At 39.0% G+C, this 20859-nt stretch overlaps 3 protein-coding genes across 3 annotated transcripts; 2 read left to right on the top strand and 1 right to left on the bottom strand.

The window, feature by feature from the left end:
* Positions 1-148: 148 nt before the first annotated feature.
* On the bottom strand, positions 149-3930 carry glyctk (glycerate kinase). Its single transcript, XM_034533939.1, has 5 exons — positions 3637-3930; positions 1696-2067; positions 1455-1606; positions 1195-1370; positions 149-1094 (listed from the first exon to the last, which is right to left on the bottom strand). The coding sequence occupies exons 2-5, from the start codon at positions 2049-2051 to the stop codon at positions 204-206; spliced, it is 1575 nt and encodes a 524-aa protein (XP_034389830.1). The 5' UTR covers positions 2052-2067; positions 3637-3930; the 3' UTR covers positions 149-203.
* Positions 3931-3943: 13 nt separating this feature from the next.
* Positions 3944-8265, top strand: wdr82 (WD repeat domain 82). The gene is made up of 9 exons (XM_034533941.1): positions 3944-4327; positions 4921-5018; positions 5646-5712; positions 5799-5898; positions 6031-6147; positions 6227-6382; positions 6680-6749; positions 6902-7044; positions 8040-8265. The coding sequence occupies exons 1-9, from the start codon at positions 4167-4169 to the stop codon at positions 8067-8069; spliced, it is 942 nt and encodes a 313-aa protein (XP_034389832.1). The 5' UTR covers positions 3944-4166; the 3' UTR covers positions 8070-8265.
* A 1169-nt stretch (positions 8266-9434) lies between these two features.
* Positions 9435-18895, top strand: LOC117731524 (twinfilin-2). The gene is made up of 9 exons (XM_034533940.1): positions 9435-9531; positions 13960-14138; positions 15363-15458; positions 15572-15676; positions 15797-15811; positions 15942-16067; positions 16172-16322; positions 17570-17691; positions 18301-18895. The coding sequence occupies exons 1-9, from the start codon at positions 9435-9437 to the stop codon at positions 18466-18468; spliced, it is 1059 nt and encodes a 352-aa protein (XP_034389831.1). The 3' UTR covers positions 18469-18895.
* Positions 18896-20859: the final 1964 nt, after the last annotated feature.

Here is a 20859-nt window from a genome sequence, read left to right as displayed (position 1 = left end):
AACCGTAAAGCTGATAACAATACTGCTGACATTTATTTGTATTTTGTGGTTGTTAGAATTTAATATAGCAATATATAATCTTGCTTTCAAGTCGATAGTTGAACAAAAGAGATCCCACAATACCAAGTCAAATAGAACAATTAAGGAATATATTTATCCAGATCTGCTTGACCAAGATTTTTTTATTTTATATGCGTTTCAAATTATCTCATGTTAATGGGAATGGGTGGAATAAGTAGCATGTGCACATCCATCACATTGGTGCAGGTTAGGCCAGGTACAAGTAAGCGCTGCCCAGCAGAAAGACGTGTAAAAAAAGTGTAAGAATCATTGTTGGTAAGGAAGCTGTGGATGTCCAGCCCCTGTGCTTGTGCCTCTTCATACAATCCCCCATCAGTAATGGCCCCTGCTGCCTCAGTGGGTCCATCTTGACCATCAGTTCCACCACTCAGGAAGACAGGACCATTAGGCGGAAGCTTCATGTCTCTCAGCTCGAGTCCAACTCGCAGAGCCAGCTCCTGGTTCCGACCACCTCGACCGTTGCCTGTCAGCTCCACGGTGGGCTCACCTCCAGCTAACAGACACGTGGAACCCCATCCTTCTGTACGCCCTTCTCCCAAGACCTGCATGGTACGGCAGAGGTCCCAGCTCTCCACACCTACTTCGGGCCCCAGCCTCAGGAGCTCAGACGCAATCTCTGGAGGAGGTTCCTCTCGAGAACAGGCAAAGCGAGCCAGGAGGCCGTATAGCCGGGAGACCGACCTCACATCGCCACACACTCCTGGTGCCAGCACAAGAGGGCGGAAACCTAACTCCCGAGCACGCCGACCTGCCCATTTGAGGGCAACGCTGTTGGAGCCAATTACAGTATTGAGAACACGTCCTGATGTATTGGATTTGCCTTTATTCTCCCTCCACCTTGGCATTGGTTTCCCAAGAACGTCCTTTACTGAGGCTGGTAGGCAGTTCAACAGCTTGTAACGTTCAAGGACTGACAAAACTTCTTCAGGCCACACTTCACTCCACATGGTGGGGCCACTGGCTATCAAGTCCAGAGGGTCCCCAATTACATCAGACAATATCAGTGAAATCACCTGTAAAGAAGTGATATGAGGGGTGATATTCAAAATATCATGCTGGAATGAGATAATGTGACTATGTGATAATAATCAAATTAAAGAAAAAGTATGTTACCTGGGCTGGGTGCGCACAATGAGCAAGCCCCCCACCCTTTAAAACGGAAAGGGCCCGCCGCACAGTGTTCAGCTCTTGAATAGTGGCACCGGCACCTGCAAGTTTGCGGGTGACATCCTGTTTCTCTTGCAGTGAGATTGGTGGGATGGGAGCAGGTAAGAGCGCCGAGCCTCCACCTAAACACAGTTTCACCACCTTGTTTTAGAGATTTACATTTAAAGGCATGAAAGAAAATATATATATATATATTAATTTTTTACCTGAAATCAGTACAAGTAGCAGGTCTTTCTCTGTCAGTTCACTGGCTAACTGCTTGATCCCTTCCGCTGCATTGTGGGCATCACTGTCAGGCAAGTTGTGTTTTGCTCCCTCCATCACTCTGATGTGACTGTTTTCTTTTAACAAGAGATGACTGTGATGGAAGTGAGACATGTTATTATGCTTAATCTTATTTTTTTGTAATACTTCAAGTTGTTTACATACTAAGGCTTTTTTGCTTACTTCTTTCCATGCTGCTGTAATGTCTGCTGAATCCCATGTGGCACGCTTATTACTCCTTTTACCAAATGATCCCCCATAATCCTCTCTGCCTCCGCAGCCATACCCAGTACAGCTTTTCCAAAACCAACCAAGTGCACGTTGTGCTTAAGTGTGAACTTCTGACCACTGATAATGACGGAGTCCTCTCTGCGCTCTATGCTCTGCCGGACCACCACGTCTGGCTGCACAGCTTCCACCGCGGCTGCAAACACCTTGCGTGCCCGTGAGTCCATTGACATTTTGCACAGAATAGGTTTTCTCCTGCCCACGTGGACCAGAAAAGGCTGAGGCCGAAACAGGGAAAGAACACGGGCCATGGACAGTTCAGTGGGTCTGTGAAATTAAAAAGTCATATTGAGTCGTTTATACAGTTTCCACCAAAACATGTTATTAAAAGAGAAAAAGACCACTTTGAATATAACCATTGTGTAGTGAATACTGTTGAAAAGTTGATATCATCCAATGACATCGCAGTGAGGTAATTGCAAAACTTTAATTATAAGCACGATGCATTGAAGATTAAAATGCCAGTGACATTTGCAGCATTGTAATAAATAAACCCCAAAACATACACTTATATTGTAACAGTGTATTATACTTCAAGTTAATAAGCTGTAAAGTTCTCAAACGGATTGGTAGCTCTGATCTTTCCCGGTTAAATCTAAAGAGTTAAGACGTACACAAGAGTGTTGCTGTTGTATTCATATTCTACTCACTGAATGAACTTGTTAGCTTACTTTTAAAGGCAGAAAACAAAGTGTTCAGATTATTCCCTACCTTTTGTGTTTAAAACAACCACAACCATATGTAGATAACAACTGTTATCCTAAGCCAGTTACACGTTTCCCGGTAAAATGGTGCTTTCTAAAGACCCATGAGGTGGCCTACCTGTGAAGGTTGTAAATGGAATATAAAGCCTGTGGAAGCCTGTTCTATGCCCTTCAGCTCAGCAGTCAGGCAGTGGAGCAGAAATCTGACCAGAGACTGACTGGAGTTGTGTACCCTGTGTGTAATGATTAACCTGATGCTCCACAGGACACATCCAACCACTGATCACACAGCTGTGCATTGGTCAGTTGTTGTTTCAGAAGAGTATTAGCCTATCTGACAGTATAGTTCAAAGGGTACAAAACCAACAACTATACGTTGAATTCGTGTGCACAGTGTTTACAAGTTGTCGTTTTTGGTGAAGACATCTGCACTCATATCGTTTGTTTGAGACCTGAAAGTTGCCTTATTCTCAATTGTAGAAAAGGCAGGTAGGCACACAATTTATAGTTGATGTAAAATGTTGGCACTGAGCCAATTCGACTTGAACCTTGACACAGATTCAGGTCATGTAATGTTGGAAAGTTGCCTTTTGACATGGTTTTATGCTTATTCAGTATACCACAGAACAAAAGAAGAGTGCCATGTCACCACACAGAACATATTATTTTGAGGATGAAGAATAAAAACTGTTTTGTAAATTATTAGATCAGCACCTCAGCATATTGTGTATCAGCATATTGTCCACTGGGGGTGGGCAATATGCTAATACACTGATACACTGATCACCTCTGCCTAACTTTAGCACGCAATTGGTTAAATGTAATTGTACCTAATTTAAGTTATTAGACTTCATGAAATAGAACTGTTGGTGTTGTAACACTTGTTGAATGACTTTAATATGTACTTAAGTTACTTAAGATGTACTACTTTTGTATTGTGCTACAAATGTATGTCTACCTGAAGAATAATGTTTAAAGGTCAAAATGGTTGCCGACAGATGATGGGAAAGAGAAATTGTCGAACGGTAAAATAATATTTCAGAATCCCCTTTATTCGACAAATATGTGTGCACAATGCACATACGACTCTGTTGTTGTTGTTGTTGTTGTTTTGCTCTCTCGATATACTTACACAGAATAACAGCTGAGTGTCCTCACTTCTTCCGATCTCCTCCATGGCCAGACGATGCTGCCATTTTTTTTAACATTTTGTTTATCCTCAACGCACCTCCGAGTCCAACACGACAATAACTTGTGTGCACACAATAATGACGACGCGTCACATTTCGTGACTTTATGGATCCGTAGGTTATTGTAAATTCACCAATACTGTTTAGACTGTGGTAGCATGTATTTAACTATCGCGATAACCACCATCCTCATTTTTATACGGCGCGATTTCCGACCAATGCGCGTGTCAGATGATAGGTTGCGCGTCACCGTCGTCGAGAAGGCGGTGCTTGCTTTTCCCTCCCTCCCCACTCCCAGGGATCAGAAGTATCGCAGGCGGGCTTTCGTCGCTGTTTTTGAATTATACTTCTTTAAACGAACTGTTAGCACAATTGTAGTTCATATTCATAAATCTGAATTAAATTACGTGACATCTGTAAGCCGATTTAAAGTAACTAGAGGGCCTGCGTCCCCTCAGACACAGAGGCCACAATGAAGCTGACGGACAATGTGCTGCGGAGCTTCAGAGTTGCTAAGGTGTTCCGGGAAAACTCAGACAAAATTAACTGTTTTGATTTCAGTTCAAACGGAGAATCTATTATTTCCAGCAGCGACGACGACTCCTTAGTCTTGTACGACTGCCAAGAGGGAAAGTAAGAGCGTGTTTTGTTCATTTTGTTCTGTTGTTTTTGACGTTAGCTCCTCGCTACGCTAGCTAGCTAGCGAGGCCTACTGCTCTGCGCTCAACGGGCGACTGAATGAGCCGTAAAATGTCAGTGTGGTCTTACGTTATACGCTAGTACGTTACGGCAATGTGCTGATGTCGTAATAGAAGTAAATCCCAATCAGTTAACATCTAATCTATTGTTTGGTATTTTTGAGTTCCCTAAATAAACCTCGCAGAGGTCGATTTCTTGGTTTATCAATGTATAAATGAATCTAGTAGTATGCCAGCATAGATAATACTGTAACGATGAGACAATGTTCAGTATTTGGGAAAATGCTCCTCATTACATGTCAGTGATCAAAGCACTTGTCTTCAAATTGCTGATCATCAGTCAAAACAATCTGTCAGTATTCGAACATAAAGATTCGGCACGAAGAAAAAAAAAATCTCTGCGTCGAGGATGTGTTGAATTTAGTTGTGACTAAAAACTAAATTCTTTGTCAACATGAATTGATATTGTACAATGATTTATAATGCATATTATGTTTCCCCTCTTTCACGTTATATGATTTATGGCAGACCTAAGAGGACTCTCTATAGCAAAAAGTACGGAGTGGATCTGATCAGGTACACACATGCTGCAAACACTGTGGTCTACAGTTCCAACAAAATCGATGGTATGTTGATGCACAAATACTTTTTGGGGTTTATTTTTGGTAGCATAGCATGACGTTTCAATTTGTGTCCAATATGATTCTTTTGATAGAATGAGCAACGAATCAAATATCACACTGTCTTGGTCTCAAATCATAGTGTGATATCTATTATGTGTGGTCGTTAATATTGGGTACAGAGCCAAACAAGTAGAAATAATGTTGTGCATTTCACTTTGCTAGAGCTGTCAAATACATCCAGAGAATGTAATGCAGAAGAAGACAGCATTTAAATTCTGTCACAATATCTCTTCTAATCTAAGTCTTAAACATGATCTAGTTCTAGCTACATTATAAGCTTTAGGGTACAGTGTCTTATACTGGGTTGACTGCTGGTGTACACAAACCCTATGGACCGCTGCTGGATTGTGGGACACACTACTCACTTTGGTCTGAGGTAGTTGTTTGTACAGTTTGAGGGTCTGTGATTCTGCCCCATACAGGAGCTAACTGTACAAGTGACTGCCTTGCCCACGGTCGAGTCAACTCATCAGACCTGCCTGTCATCAACTGCTTGTTTCTTGCTGCTGCTGACCACCAGGTGTTGATGTCTGACATGGTAATGCTGTTCTTGTGTTATTTTTCTTGTAGATACTATCCGATACCTTTCTCTTCATGACAACAAATACATCCGCTACTTTCCTGGGCATAACAAAAGGTGAGAACTGGATTCATGCTGGTATGTTTTAATTGGTTGAGTTGGAAGTTTCTTGGTTCTCATGTTTTCTTCTTTTGTGTAACCAGAGTCACATCTCTCTCCATGTCTCCTGTGGACGACACATTTATTTCTGGCTCGTCGGATAAAACAATCAGATTGTGGGATTTGCGGTCACCTAACTGCCAGGTGAGTCTGTTTTTTTGTAATTTAGTGAGCATCCATCCACTCTTTTTGCATTAATATGTAATATGAAATTGTAAAAAAAAAAAAAAAAAGGATATAGCTGATATTGACCGTCTCGTCATTTGTCAATTTTAGGGTTTGATGCACCTGCAGGGGAAGCCAGTGTGCTCCTTTGATCCAGAAGGTTTAATTTTTGCTGCAGGAATAAATTCAGAGATGGTTAAACTTTATGATCTGCGGTCGTTTGACAAGGTAAGTTTGATAAGAAACGTAAAATAAAATAGCTTTACTTTAATGGGAGCCAAATATTCACTGCGCCTCTCGTCAACAGGGTCCCTTTGCAACCTTCAAGCTTCAGTACGACCGGACGTGCGAGTGGACAGGACTCAAGTTTAGCAATGACGGAAAACTCATTCTTCTTTCGACAAATGGTGGAGCCCTTCGTGTCTTAGATGCTTTTAAGGGTGCTGTGCTACATTCCTTTGGGGTAAGTGATGAAATGCACTGTGTGAAAACATGTATTACTTAAAAAAGAAACACAAAGACAGACGTCACATCTACATCGGCCATTTAGGATATTGTGTTTGTGAAAATAGCAAATTTGGAAAACCCTGACAGTCAAATCCCACCTGTTCAATGACACTTTCCAATGTATTTATTGAGTTGTCATTCGTGTTTTTTATTATTATATTAGGATCTGAAAACTTCTCAACAAATTGTTCTCTTTTGCAGTACAAATATGCATAACATAATTGCTCATGGAGGCTGTTAATTCCCCCCACAGGGCTACAATAACAGTAAATGTGTAACACTGGAGGCGTCATTCACTCCGGATTCACAGTTTGTTATGATCGGTAAGTTTCTCACTTTTGGAAATGCATTAATTCATTCACGTAAGGCGTTTCATCACAATCACAATTAAAAGCCCCAAGCCATTTGATTTCTTAATACAAATATAGTAGAATTTTCATTGCATATTTGTTTTTGTTTTGTTCATATTTTTCAGGCTCTGAGGACGGAAAGATCCACGTGTGGAATGCAGAGAGCGGCATGAAGGTGGCTTTATTAGACGGAAAGCACACAGGACCAATAACCTGCTTGCAGTTCAACCCCAAGTTCATGACGTTTGCAAGTGCCTGCTCCAACATGGTGAGTGGCGGTGTCCACAAGAAGATTCCTTTATGATTATGTTTGAAGCTGCATTAAGTAGTTAAACTCAACCTTTTGTATCTTATTAACAAAACATTCAACATGACAAAAAATAAAATCTAAATTAGGCTGTAAATTTGTGTTCGACCTCTTTCAGCTATAATGCCCCCAAAAAATATTGTGCTTACCTTCACCCATCACTGGCAGACAACATGGTTCTAAAATGAAGGGTCATAATTCCTCACCGCACGCTTTGGAGCTTTTATTGGTCTCCTGTATCACTTTTTTAGTTTAAAAAAACCGATACATTCTGTGTCACTGCGTCCGAGGCAACATCAAAAAGTTAACGTTTGTCTCCTGCGTGACGATGTGTTGAGATGGTGGCAGTACTCAAATGTACCTGGTCAACAAAATAATGCTTTGTTTGAATTACTATGTTTTTTTGTTTTTTTTAGGGTGTAAATTCTTGAGCACATTTAACTATAAAAATCGCTTGCTTTGTGAATTATCTTAAAGAATAAAGTTTTTATTTAATTTATTCCTTTGGCTGTACATCCGCGTCCCACTAGGTGGTGCTCCCAGGCCCAGAGCATAGGGGTTTAACATGTCATCAAAGTTGTTGTATGAGAGTGTGAATAAATGTGTAATCTGATGTCACTACACGGAGCCTTTCACAGTAACAATCGGCGTAACAAACTTCTTCATCGCTTTATTACACTCTTGTTATGTTTTTCACACTCTTGATGCCTGCATCTAAAACTGTTCACACGTGAAACTTGAGTGAGCTTTTCACATCATACAGCTCAGTTTTCAGCTGTCAGCCGACAAGGGATTTAGATTCTTATATCTACATGTGCGCTAGACAACGTGAACCTAAATTAGATATACATACATACTTGAAGTGTGAAACATGGACCGAGTGCCCACAAAAACACCAGCAATTACAAAATGGTTCTAATGTGACGAAACATTTAGAATGCTTTCTTCTTTTTCAGGCATTTTGGCTCCCGACCATCGATGACTGAAGACGACAAAGTAAAGGCAAAGCTTCTGTTGAAGGCCAAAGGGAGCAGCGGGGTCAGCACAGTCACATCAATGTAAATTTCACAGGATTTGTTGCTGTTAAATTCTAATTGTAAATAAGTAGTGTTCAGAAATAGATAATTTGTCTATTCTTTTTTTATATTTCTATTTAACATTAAACTGTTTCTTTGTAAGATGTTGGTTTTGTCAATTTATTATTGTGTACAAGTCACGGAGAGATGCAATGATGCAAATCATATTTAACTGGTTCAACCACACTTTTTTTTAAAGAATGAATCCATCCAAACCCACTGAAATGTGTCTTATGTTTTTATCCTGATTCACAGTGGCATCAGTATAAAATAGCCGAAGCATTGAGACAATCTCGTAAACATTATACAGCATCTAGGCCATAACAGTTATATAACATTTTAGAAGTAAGAATAGAATAGAACTCTTAAGACCATTTGTAGTCATTTATCCAGTTCATATTACTTTCTTTAAAAAACAAATCTTGCTTATAATGAGTTGTAGTTGTCAGTGTCATTTTCATGTTTGATTTCTAATTAAAACTATTTTGAGTAAGTAGGAACCTTGCAAAATCAGTTGTAAGTTTGTGGATCTGAGGTTGGGAAAATGCCGTCAACATGGCCAAGCAAAATCATATTACACAATCTGTCGACCTTCACAGTTATGTGTAGGCAAAATTGTGTGAACTTTCCAAAGACTACACAATCCTCTAATGCCGGCTTTTTTTTCACTTTGCGCTCAAACAGTTCATGATGAAACTAATTAAAAGATGAGCGCGTTCAACTTCCGGGTGTTAACAGTAAAACAATAGTTCAGTGGGGTGTCTGCCCCCAGAAATCTATCCTACCGAAAGCTTTCTTACAGCCGACTTGAATTGTTCTTGGCTCAGAAATTTGGTGATTAGGTTTGCAGGTCAAAGTCTCTTCCTCCAGCTCCTGATGTGTTGTGTTGGGTGTGTGACAGCCCTTACCCAATGCTGGCCTGTCAGTCAGAGAGCTAAATTTGGGAGCGAGGGGATCGGGTTCCCTGTCTGTGCGCACATGATACTGTCCTAGTTACTTGAGCGATGCCCCTGAACACACCGTCACACGCTCAGCGAGTCCAGACACACTCAGCGATCCTCTCCTCCAGCAGTCAGAGCTGCACTTAGTCACGTCATCTGAAGTGAAGGAAGGTTTTCGTCAACAGGTTCCTCTGGTTGGACTTCAGTGTCTCTTGGCTGGACTGAATATTTGGGGCCCCGTGCTGTGGAGCTCCCGTCCTGTCTGCTTCGTCTTCTGTCTTACAACACCCCCCTTCTGCAGTGCTTGGCGGGAGGAAGAGACTGCTGACCCGCCATGTTTCTCGCACTAGTGGTGACGCCGGAGCTGAGGGACTTCCTGGCCAGGGCGAGAGGTGGATCAGTGCGCCTCATCAAGGTGCGCATCCAAGACGGTGAGTGACCCGGGAGCAATCCAACACAGGGATGACTGCGTCTCAGCGGGATGTGTGGATACACATCCTCCATCATGTTAGTTTTGTGTTTCAGTATGTTTTAAAGCACCTATTTGTTTTATAGCATACACAGACTGCTTTGAGTCTGAGAAAAAAAAAATAAACATCTTGCACAATCTGTTAGGCAACTCTCCAGAACTTGTCATGTTACAAATTACACTGAACAAATCACTGTCTCGTGCGAAAACCAGTTCTCGCTAATCACAAGTTGTGGTCTTTGTTGTTATAATAATAATAATAATAATAATACATCAAATTTATATAGCGCTTTTCAAAACACACAAAGACGCTTATAAGTGTGAATAGTTCAGTTAAGGAGTGTTTATTCTGTTTCATTTGAAGGATATTTATAGGTGAACGTATTCCGTGTTCACAAGAACCTTTTTTTAAGAAATCATGACAAATTACAGTTTTGTGTAAGAGACAAATATGTAAATAGTTTGATTTTATTCATTCATCATTTGTTGACCCCTCTTTTTGGGACCCCTTGTTGGAAACCACTACTTTATAATTTAATCTGTACCTAAAACAGTGGCTTCAGTGGCTCAAAATGTTTTCAGACCAGTCGTGTCCCTTTTCCATGAGCTTTAAACATGAGCTTTAAGCTTTGATCAATGGTTTCCAACATGGGGGTCGTGAGTGTGACCTCAAGTGGTCACAGGATGATTATAGAAAATACTAAATGATGTTTCCTTAAAAGTATCTTTACTAACCTTTGCTTTTTTTCTTCTAAAAATAAATACTGGTTATCTATGGGGGGGGGGAGTATTTTAACTCTTTTAACTATGTTGGAACATATATTCTATTCTATTCTACATATATTTAAGCTGCTTGTTGTAACCAAGAAAAAAAATGTTTTCTTTAAATATAAAAAAAGGTTAAATACAATGTAACTTTACTATCAACTAAGATAACTGATTGTACAAGTTTCACATCTTAGAAATTGAGCAATAATGTGTTATTCAAGATACCATCTTTGTTTGGGTTAAACTAAAATAGTGTTCATTGTGGTAATACGTACCTTGGTGGCTTTGGGACTTTAGTGTCATGGTTAAACATGAGCAGTGTTAGGAAAATAGTCACACACTCATAGCCACGGTGCAACAAATATTTAAACATTTTGTTTCAACATGACAGTCTTCCTCAGGGCATTCGAAGACAGTCACGTAGAAACTTTGGTAGATATTTGCATTGTGGCTACGAGTGTGTGACTGTGTCAGTCTCCAACACTCTCTTTTATCCTAAAAACATGAACTGTGGCTTAACCCTCCTGTTACCTAACATCTTCTAACCTTGGAGTCAATTTGACCCCAGCAATTTAAACCTACAGAAAATTATTATAATTCAAATTGTTTCCCAAGTTTAAGTGTCAGGTACTTCATGTTTGTTTGTTGACTACCTAAATAGCCCTTTAACCCCCCCCCCCCCCCCTCACAGATTGACCTAAATGTGGAAAGAGATATCTTGTTGGTGTTTTAATGGCGTCACATTATTTCTAAGTACATATTTTTGTTATCTATAACATTTGGAATGTAAATCAATTTCTTTTATCAATAATTTTAACATCAATGATGTTCGGGGTCAATTTGACCCAACCAACATCATTTCAAAAATGTAGAAGGATTTTATAGGTAATTTCAGTTTAATCGCTGAACCCGCTTGTGCCATACATCCCATAATGCTGTGACTTTGTCACTCTCTCGTTGGCTCGGACTTGTTTATCTGTCATCAAAGCGTATGACACGGGAGAAAACATGGAATGTGTTTAGAGACATGGTGGCTGGAAATATTGCCCTTCCAGTGTCAGCAGGCCAAATGTTTGCTGTTGCTTCACCTTTTGACTGCGGCCAGAATGAGCAGCCCAATGAAGGCTTGCAAGTGGGTCACATGCAAGTCTTCCCAACTGTCCCCATACACGCCCCTCCCCTCTAAATTTGTCAACACAAGTATATCCTTTTCGATTGGTGGTATTATGAAGAGCTTAAATGCTGATTGTATGTCCTGGACATGGATGACAGCGTCTCTGGTGGACCTGGAACCATTTTGATGACATTAGCAGCACTAAGTCGACCCTGTTGTTCAAGTGGGGAGACGGACCATAATAACTTTCCATTTTTGGAAGGTTGTGTGTTTGCTGGTGGTTGAGAGACAACAGGAGGGTCAACACTGAGTCTCATTTTCATCAGAGGAGGATGCCTCATAATCAGGGACCTCTGTCTCAGACACGTTCTCCTCTCTGTCACTTGGTCAAAGGGATGTGACAACACCTCGTTGACAGAAAACCTTTCCTTAGAAGTCATTTTCCAGTTGAGAGAGAGCAAAAATAAAGAGCACACAGAGCACCAAGACAAATGGAACGCTGTGGTGCAAACTTGTTTTATGTTTGCGCCACCTCATGTGAATTGTCAGTGGTTCTCGCACTACTCCACCTATGGTTATGTTAGGTTAGGGCCCTAAAGTGTTTTGAAGATTAAAAAATTGCATGCTAAAGTGACCTCAATATCATCAAAAACAACCAAAACAAATGTGTGTAAAATGTTGATATTTATTTTATGTTTTATACAGCTAAAACAGCCTGGGGTCAAATTGACCCCAAAGAACACCAATGTGTACAGTGTGTGTACAGGACATCGAAAACATATCATCATGTTCATTTTTTGTCGAGTCATCACAATCTTTGTATTCAGGGGCCACGAACCCAAAACAAAGTTGCTAATCCACTACTATGGACTTTATCGAACTTCTAGGAAAAGAGGATTGTGGAGCAGACATCAGTGTAATAGGTCTCTAGATAGCAGATTATGAAGGTGTTATCTTGTTTTGGTCTGACACGTATCTGATTCGTGACTGATGCATTCTGGGGCTATCTTTGTGAGCTGTGCCTCTCATATCAAATATTTAGTCTCATATTTGAAGTATTAATGTCGACAAAGATAAGCTTGGTGCTACAGAGACGCGCAGTCGCAAAGCAAAAAGACTGGCAGGCCTGTTTGACTTGCTGCAGCCCTGTGGTCTTTCCAGGCGTCACTTGGCTATTTTGAGCAAAGTGTGACGCAACCGTGTTTGCTCGCTGCTGCCCAGTGGCACTCGTGTTCGTTTCAATGTCAAAAGAGAAACAAGATCATTCTGGGTGATTTCATCACCGCTGTTTTTGGCATGCCACTTGGTTTGCTCTTACCAAACTGGTGAACTTATGATTTTATTTCATTGTTCTGAACATGAAGGAAAAAATATCCCTAAAGTGAGTCATTACATACAGTCTAATACTAATACAGACCTATAAAACAGGGATGTAGAGAGAATGTCTGACAGAAAGTGTGTGTGTGTGTGTGTGCGTGTAGCTGGAATGTGTTGTGGCTCAGAATAGCAACAAGCCCCAAGAGATGGTCAGGAAATCCCCCTGCACCCCACAAGGACTTCAGACTTCTGTGTATGTTTTGTGATTTCCAAGCTAGTTCGGTCGTTTCTTGTTTGGTTTTGTCGATTCCATTGAGACGTTTAACCTCATCCTGTCAGTCAGAAATCAATCAGAAGTTAGTCTATTCCTTCTTTCACCGCAGCACATGGAGCAAACAGTGAGACCTCAGTCTGACTAAATGAGTTTACACGAGAAATGGTGCCAAAATAAAATAGTCAACCAATTAGTCATTAGGGGAATATTTTCATAATCAACCAAAAATGCCAAACTTCTTCAGGTTCTAACTTCTCTTCTCTGTTTTGTAAACAAGGTAAATTGACCACTGTAAATTTCAACTGTTGGTCGGACAAATCAAAGATATTTCAAGGTTTCCCCTCAGACTTAAGATAATTAAATATTTTACTATTTACTGACATGTCAAGGTGACCAATACTTTGATCTTTAATCAAAATGAACATCAATTTTAGTTGCACCTGTATTTGACCAAAATAAAAGATATTAAGGTTGATAACTGATTTTGGCAAGTACATATTTGGATAGTCTGCCAACAAACTGTTTCAACCTGTATAGCAAAGGTTGAGTTCAAGTTCAACTAAACTTTTAGGAGAATATGTTCATGTGTCACTTTTAATCTAAATATATTCTCTTTCACTACTTCAACTAATAAGCTATTGAAATGTTACAAATACTATATATACGATAAACTATAATTATTTTGTAGCCTGACGATCCAAATAAATGTTTCTTTTTTGACAAGATAGACCAGTTTGGTAGTTTGTATTTAAATGCCACAACCTGAATTGATATTGATGTTTGTATACTGTACTTAGAAATATGAATACTGTATGTACGACTATAGTCTAACTTCACTGTAAGTGTCAATGTGCTCTGTAAAGGGCGTGCTGTATATAGGGGCTAAGGTATGTGATGAGTGGTGCTCTGATTTTCAGAGCAGCTGGTGCTTGGGGCCTACAAAGAGCCAGAAAAGAGCTGGGACCAGGATTATGATCACTTCCTGCTTCCTCTCCTGGACGACCAGGAGCCCTGCTACATCCTATACCGCCTTGACTCCCAGAATGCACAGGGCTACGAGTGGATCTTCATATCGTGGTCTCCTGATCAGTCTCCAGTAAGTCGTACCGCATATTCTTCATTCAGCACCACATACTAAAGCTACATACACACATTGCTGTTGATAGTGAACGCCTCACATTTAGACATTTTAAGTAAATAATTTTGTATCTGCACGTTCAAACTGTTACAAGAGTCTGATGAACAATGGTCTAAATCAAAGCAGCAAAGATCACAATGTCCTGACTTTAAGCCCCTACACCCTGTTTTTAGAAGAACCAAAGAATCCGGCACTCTGTCGATCACATGTACTCACTTTGTTAACTTGGTCCTCAGACAAAATGTATATGGGAAAACAGCATCAGTACCATATGTGTGTTTAAACATAGCCAAGGGAAAAACTACTAACCTGCACCAGCAGCACCTCCAAAGATCCATACAAATGAATGAGGTCCCCTGATTATGAACACAACCGTACTGGCATCATCCAGTTGGATGCAGTCAAAATATTCGTATCATACAATAGGAAATGTACATGTCAAGAGATAGATATGCATCCTACTGAGAAGAACTCTTGATAACATTGCATTAGGCCTGATAAAAAGATTTGTTTAAAAGCTGAGTTTACCTGAAGAAAATTGTTGTCGCCCCTTTAAAACCATTCTTGTTTTTAGCTTGGTGACATATACCAAATTAAACTTTTCTGTTCGATTGTCAAGGTGATTACAACTGATATATAATAGAACTAAATACATTTACTCAGGTATTGTATTTTTATGTACTTGGATACTTCTATTCTACTACATTTATTTGATAGCTTTAGTTACTTTGCAGATTCTGATAATTAATACCATAATATGGTGTATTATTATAAATACCCGGTTAACCATTTAAATAATAATAATAGTAATGAAAAAGTAGCTCCATCTTTACCAGCTGCAACAGTCCAGTGATGGAAACATTATTGCTTTCCTTACTATAAACTAGTGATGTAATTCTGAAATGGGCCTTTCTGTGTAGACAGTATCTTTATCTTTTCCTATGGAATTATAATACTTTTGTACTTTTCCTTGAGCAATTTGAAGGCAGGACTTTTACCATAAAATTGCTTATTTTATTAAAATTAAAGACATTACGTTACTTAAGATATGTCCTCCACTGCTGGGTGTTACTTAGCAATGTATTAATTCAGTCTTGAATTTGATCTTGCTTGAATATGGTGTCTACCTGAAAGAAGCATAAATACAAACAGTTCATATATTTTCTACTCTGTTGGCTGCAGGTAAAACAAAAGATGCTATATGCTGCCACCCGTGCCACAGTGAAGAAAGAGTTTGGCGGTGGCCATTTGAAGTATGAGATGTTCGGCACAGCGGAGGTCAGACATTTAAAAATTCATTATAATTTACTGTGACAGATGTGATGACGTGTTTTCGAGGTGTTTGTCCTGTTCTGCCTGTAAAGAATCTTCTGTTTTGCTTGACACACTAGGAGGACGTCTGTTTGCTGGGCTACCACCATCATGTGTCATCCTGCTCTGGTCCAGCCCCGCTCACGTTAGCCGAGCAGGAGCTCCAGAAGATCAAAATATCAGAGGTGAGAGGTCAACATGACCTCGGCAGGGTTTTCATCATTGTATGTGCCACGGTCTGCTTATGTCTGTAATATGACTTCCTTTATTTGAAATGTAACTTTTTGTTGTGGTTTCCTTTTCAGGGCCGAGTTAAACAGGTATGTTGATGCATTTCTTTCCTGTTTTATATGAATTAAGATTTGACCGGGCTATCTATTGGTTGTTCTATTGGCTCTTCCTTTAGTCAGAGACGTGTGTGTGTGTGTGTGTGTTTGCCGCCCCCTGCAGGTGAAGACAGACATAAGCGTGGAGAGTAAGCACCAGACACTTCAGGGCCTCACTTTCCCACTGCAGGAAACAGCCAAAAGAGCCCTGCAACAACTTGGCCAAAAACGCATTAACTACATACAACTGGTAAGCCCAGGGATTTGATATAAGAGCTTTCTCCAAAAAAAAGAATGAACTGCTAATGTTTTACTTTGAGAGAAAAGCAAATGTGCATTATTACTGTGTTTCAGAGGTTGGATGTAGAGAAGGAGACAATCGAGCTGGTCCACTCCAACCCGACAGAAACTCGTGAATTGCCCCACAGAGTTCCCAGAGACACTCCTAGATACCACTTCTTCCTTTACAAACACTCCCACGAAGGAGACTACCTGGAATCTGTCGGTATGTCACTGATTCATTATACTTTGATAATCGTCTTCTTTTCTCATCTGTACAAGATGTACAAGAAGGTATCACACATCTTTCATATCTCACATCTTGTATATATTTATATATATATATATATATATATGTATATATGTATATGTATATATATATATATATATATATATATGTGTATATATGTATATATGTATGTATATATGTATGTATGTGTATATATGTATGTATGTATATATATATATGTATGTATGTATATGTATACGTATATATGTATGTATATATATATATATATACATGTGTGTATATATACATGTGTATATATGTATATATACATGTGTGTATATATATATATACATGTATATATATATACGTGTGTATATATATATATATATATATACATGTGTATATATATATACATGTGTATATATATACATATATATATATATATATATATATATATATGTGTATATATATGATGTTAATATAAGATTGGTGGTTCCTTTTGTGACCCCTAAAATGAAGCAATAGACCTTTTTGTTAACATTTCTTGTTACACTAAACACTTGAAACGATGAAGGCCCTTGGAAATGACAAGTTAATACAAAATGGAAGCCATACTTTGGTCCTTAATGTGTACTTCTTTATTGAATGTTTTGACCAAGTAAAAAGTAAATAGATTATTTGAAATTACCTTTCGTCTCGTAGACGTTCAAATCAGGGAGTAAAAAGTTTAAAGTAAATACTCACAATTGTACGCAATATTTCTTTGACTTTGTCATGGTAAACTTATATTTATATTTACAACATGTCAAGCCCTTATAGCCTCTCACACTCAACCACTTAACAGATGACGCCAGTAAGTCCCTGACCTGAGGGTTCAGGGTTTGAGGATTGTGCCGATTTAGGAAAAGACAACCGTAATGCTTAGGGAAGCCGACTACAATTTCACTTTGTCATTATAATGGCACGGTGGATGTCACTGACGTAGGGTCTGACATGGCGAAATAACAATGAAGAAGGCCTCCAAAAAGCACGACTCAAACATGACCCTAAGAAATAAAAAAAATCTGTTGCATGCAGGCTGTACAAAAAGCTTCTTTTGTGAGACAGTGCTTCACTTGTGGCGTGTGAAGAAGAGAAACTGGAACACTGGAAGCTCTTGTCCCCAGATTTCAAACCACTACATAAACAAATGTATTTACTTATAATGCTTATGAATCGTCTTCTTCTCTTCCCCATGTCTGCAGTGTTCATATACTCCATGCCTGGATACAGCTGTAGCATTAAGGAGCGGATGTTGTATTCCAGCTGCAAGAGTCGACTACTGGAGGATGTGGAGAAAGATTACTATTTGGAAATTGCTAAAAAGGTAATGAAGGGACAAAAAAGGGACATAACACAGTTCCATACAGGGTTGTAGTTACCAGTAAGAACACTGAGGTCATGTTGTCTGTTTATTTTTATTTTAAAGGCTGATTTATGTGTTTTTTGACTCAATATATTTAACTTTGACTACTTATCTACTTATTCATGCTCTGCATGAATAAGTAGATAAAGGCTCGTCAGTGTCCTTCACCAGAATTGTTCCTTTAGCTGTGTGAAGAATTTGACACAGACCTTCATTAGTTATATCAGTTTTACGTAAAATATAACTGAACAATATATTATATACATATATATTATATGTATATAATATATATATATATACATATATGTGTATATAATATATATATGTATATATGTATATAGAAATACATATATATGTATATTATATATATGTATATAGTGTGTGTATATATATATATATATATATATATATATATATATACATATACATGTGTATATATATATATATACATGTATATAATATATATTATATACATATATACTAATAGATGTTTTTATGTTAAGCCTAAAATCCAAGCTTTACGTGTTATTCACCTGCATGCTTCTTTATATTTGTTCCATCTATGTGCAGTTGGAGATTGATAATGGAGATGAACTGACAGACGAGTTTCTGTATGATGAGGTCCATCCTAAGCAGCACGCTTACAAACAGGCCTTCGCGAAGCCCCGCGGCCCAGCCGGGAAAAGAGGACACAAGCGCCTCATTAAAGGGACAGGAGAGAAGATACAGGACAGCTAGAGGGGGACACGTTTTTCCCAGAGTCCATTCTGCCGTTCCAGCCCTCCCTCTTTCCCCGGACCCACTAACACCTCGTCAGGCCCAGAGGATCGAGCACAGTGATGGGCGTCCTCTGTTGTTTGTGTACTGAAACACTTGTGCTGAATAACTAATATGTTTTGGATGGAAAATATGCTGATAAATCTTCTGACTCTCCCACAGACAAATCAAGTCGTCCATATATATATATATTAACATACAAACGTTTATTGATAACTTCCTCCGTTTAAAAAGGGAAAAAAAGAGTCGAGCTGGAAACCTTGGCAGATGGCCTTGTTATTGTTATACGTGTCTGCATCTTCCATACTTATAAAATAGGTCTGCAGTTTACCATAAAATAGATGTGTAAAGAATTGTACATGCTTAGTCAGATGTTTCAGTCCTCATGTCTGGCCTTCAATACAAGTGTTGTACTAATAACGTTTGTAAGACAATATGAAAGGAAATTCCAAATAAATGTTGTTTATACTGTGGTATTATAACTTCTCTGTACAGATTTGTGTGTTTTTATCAAGCATGCAATGTTTAATGCATGGAAATACATCTTGTTTCATGTCTGTAAATGTGCTACATGGTTAGGAGGAACGTATTGTATTGTTGACCTGTTATATTGAGACAAACACGGGATAATAATTAAATTGTGTTTTAAATTACACCAATGGCTGTATATTCAGGCATCCAGACAACAACTGCCTCTTGTCACGGCAGTGAGGTTGCAGTGTTTGAAAGACTGCACTGTGTTGATTCAACTGCATGGAAATCAATTCAGCAGGAGTTCAGAATACAGAGCAAGCACATGTGCAACCATCGTCAAACAGCAAATCAAGACTCCAGTTTCGAGATCACTTCCCATAACTGTTAACGGCTCTCTTCATGAAGAACCCCTGTTTTTCAAGTTGCTTTGGAGGTCCTCTCAGCTGCTGGTTCAGTGTGTGTACAAATTGTAAACTTCTTCCACATGCCTCTGCAAAGCCTGCTCAGAACAAGGCCACTTTTTTAGACTGGTACTAACAATGTTCATACACAGTAGAGGGGCTGCTCTCTGTTAGTCCCTTTGTCAACTAATTGGCCATAAGTGTCTTGGTTGACGAAAACAATCTTAAGCTGATTAGTTGTATACAAAATTTGTGAATGGTAGCTCAGTCATTACTCAAACTAAGCTAATAGTCCATAGCCATGCTGCAGCTCCTCGAGACTTTGCTCTCGATGACAATGCTGTGGTGATGTTTAGCAGGATTAATATTTACCGTCTTCGCAATCTTAGTTTAGCATGTTAGCATGTTCATTATCATTAAATGCAAAGTTACAGCATGATGGAGATGACATCAGTTTAACTGGATTTGGTCAGAAACAAAGTTCTGAATGAAGTAAAATGTTGACCTGATGGTGGCGCTATATAAAAAGTCGAGGGTCACCAAAGCCAGTATGCAGTCTGGACCAAAGCAGTAGACCAACTGATCTAGTATGGGAAAGAAATGGGTCACAATTTAAACGTCATGCATAATGGAACAAGACAATAATCAACAAATTAATTCAACTAACTAGGAGTTGAAATTGTTTAAGATTTTCTTTGGTGGAGGAGAGCCTTAGAGGATTTCTTCTTCCCTTTGAACAAAGTTCTGCTGATCAATAATGCTAATTGTGGTTGCCATTGAAGCTATTGAAGCCTTTCTCACAATCTTTTGAAAAACTCCCATTTTCTTTCCTTCAAGTTGAAAGAGTACAACAGTGATGCATTGTCCCACATCAATCCACTTACCAATTCCCAGTATGTTGGGTTTTCACAAAGGAAGAAATTAGTATAGGATCAGTATGTGGGTGGGGGAGGCAGGGAGGAGCGTGGTGGTGTTGAGAGGCACTATTGTGCCGCAATCCAACATATAATGGGAATAAAGAGGTTTGTTAATTTAATTTGTGCATAGAGGCGGTGAGACATCTTCAGCAGCAGGATCTTGGAAACTAAATTAATATTTTGAAGAATATTTCATTAAGCTGTAGTGTTTTCTGTTACAAAAAAATGGGAAGTTAAATTACAGTAATATACAAACAATGGCTGTAATGGAAACACAACTAATCTGGTATTATTGTAAACATTTATAATAATAACTTGTTATATAGGAACACTAATGATATGCTTTATCTGTATTCTATACATTTTGTCACTTGAGAATGTGTTTTTAGTTACAAGAGAGTTACACTGGTGCATATAGGAGAATATCTTTTGTTATAGTGCCTCTGCATTTATACACAATATGTATATGTTGCTGTACCTGAACACAGAGGACACAAGGCTGAGCCAAATAAATGCTCTCTAAACCAGACCAAACCAGCAACAAACCTTTGGATAAACAG

Source organism: Cyclopterus lumpus, chromosome 5 (assembly GCF_009769545.1).
Source record: "Cyclopterus lumpus isolate fCycLum1 chromosome 5, fCycLum1.pri, whole genome shotgun sequence".
Taxonomy (NCBI): domain Eukaryota; kingdom Metazoa; phylum Chordata; class Actinopteri; order Perciformes; family Cyclopteridae; genus Cyclopterus; species Cyclopterus lumpus.
Note: the sequence above shows the minus strand (reverse complement) of the source record. Positions and strands in the feature narration are given on the sequence as shown.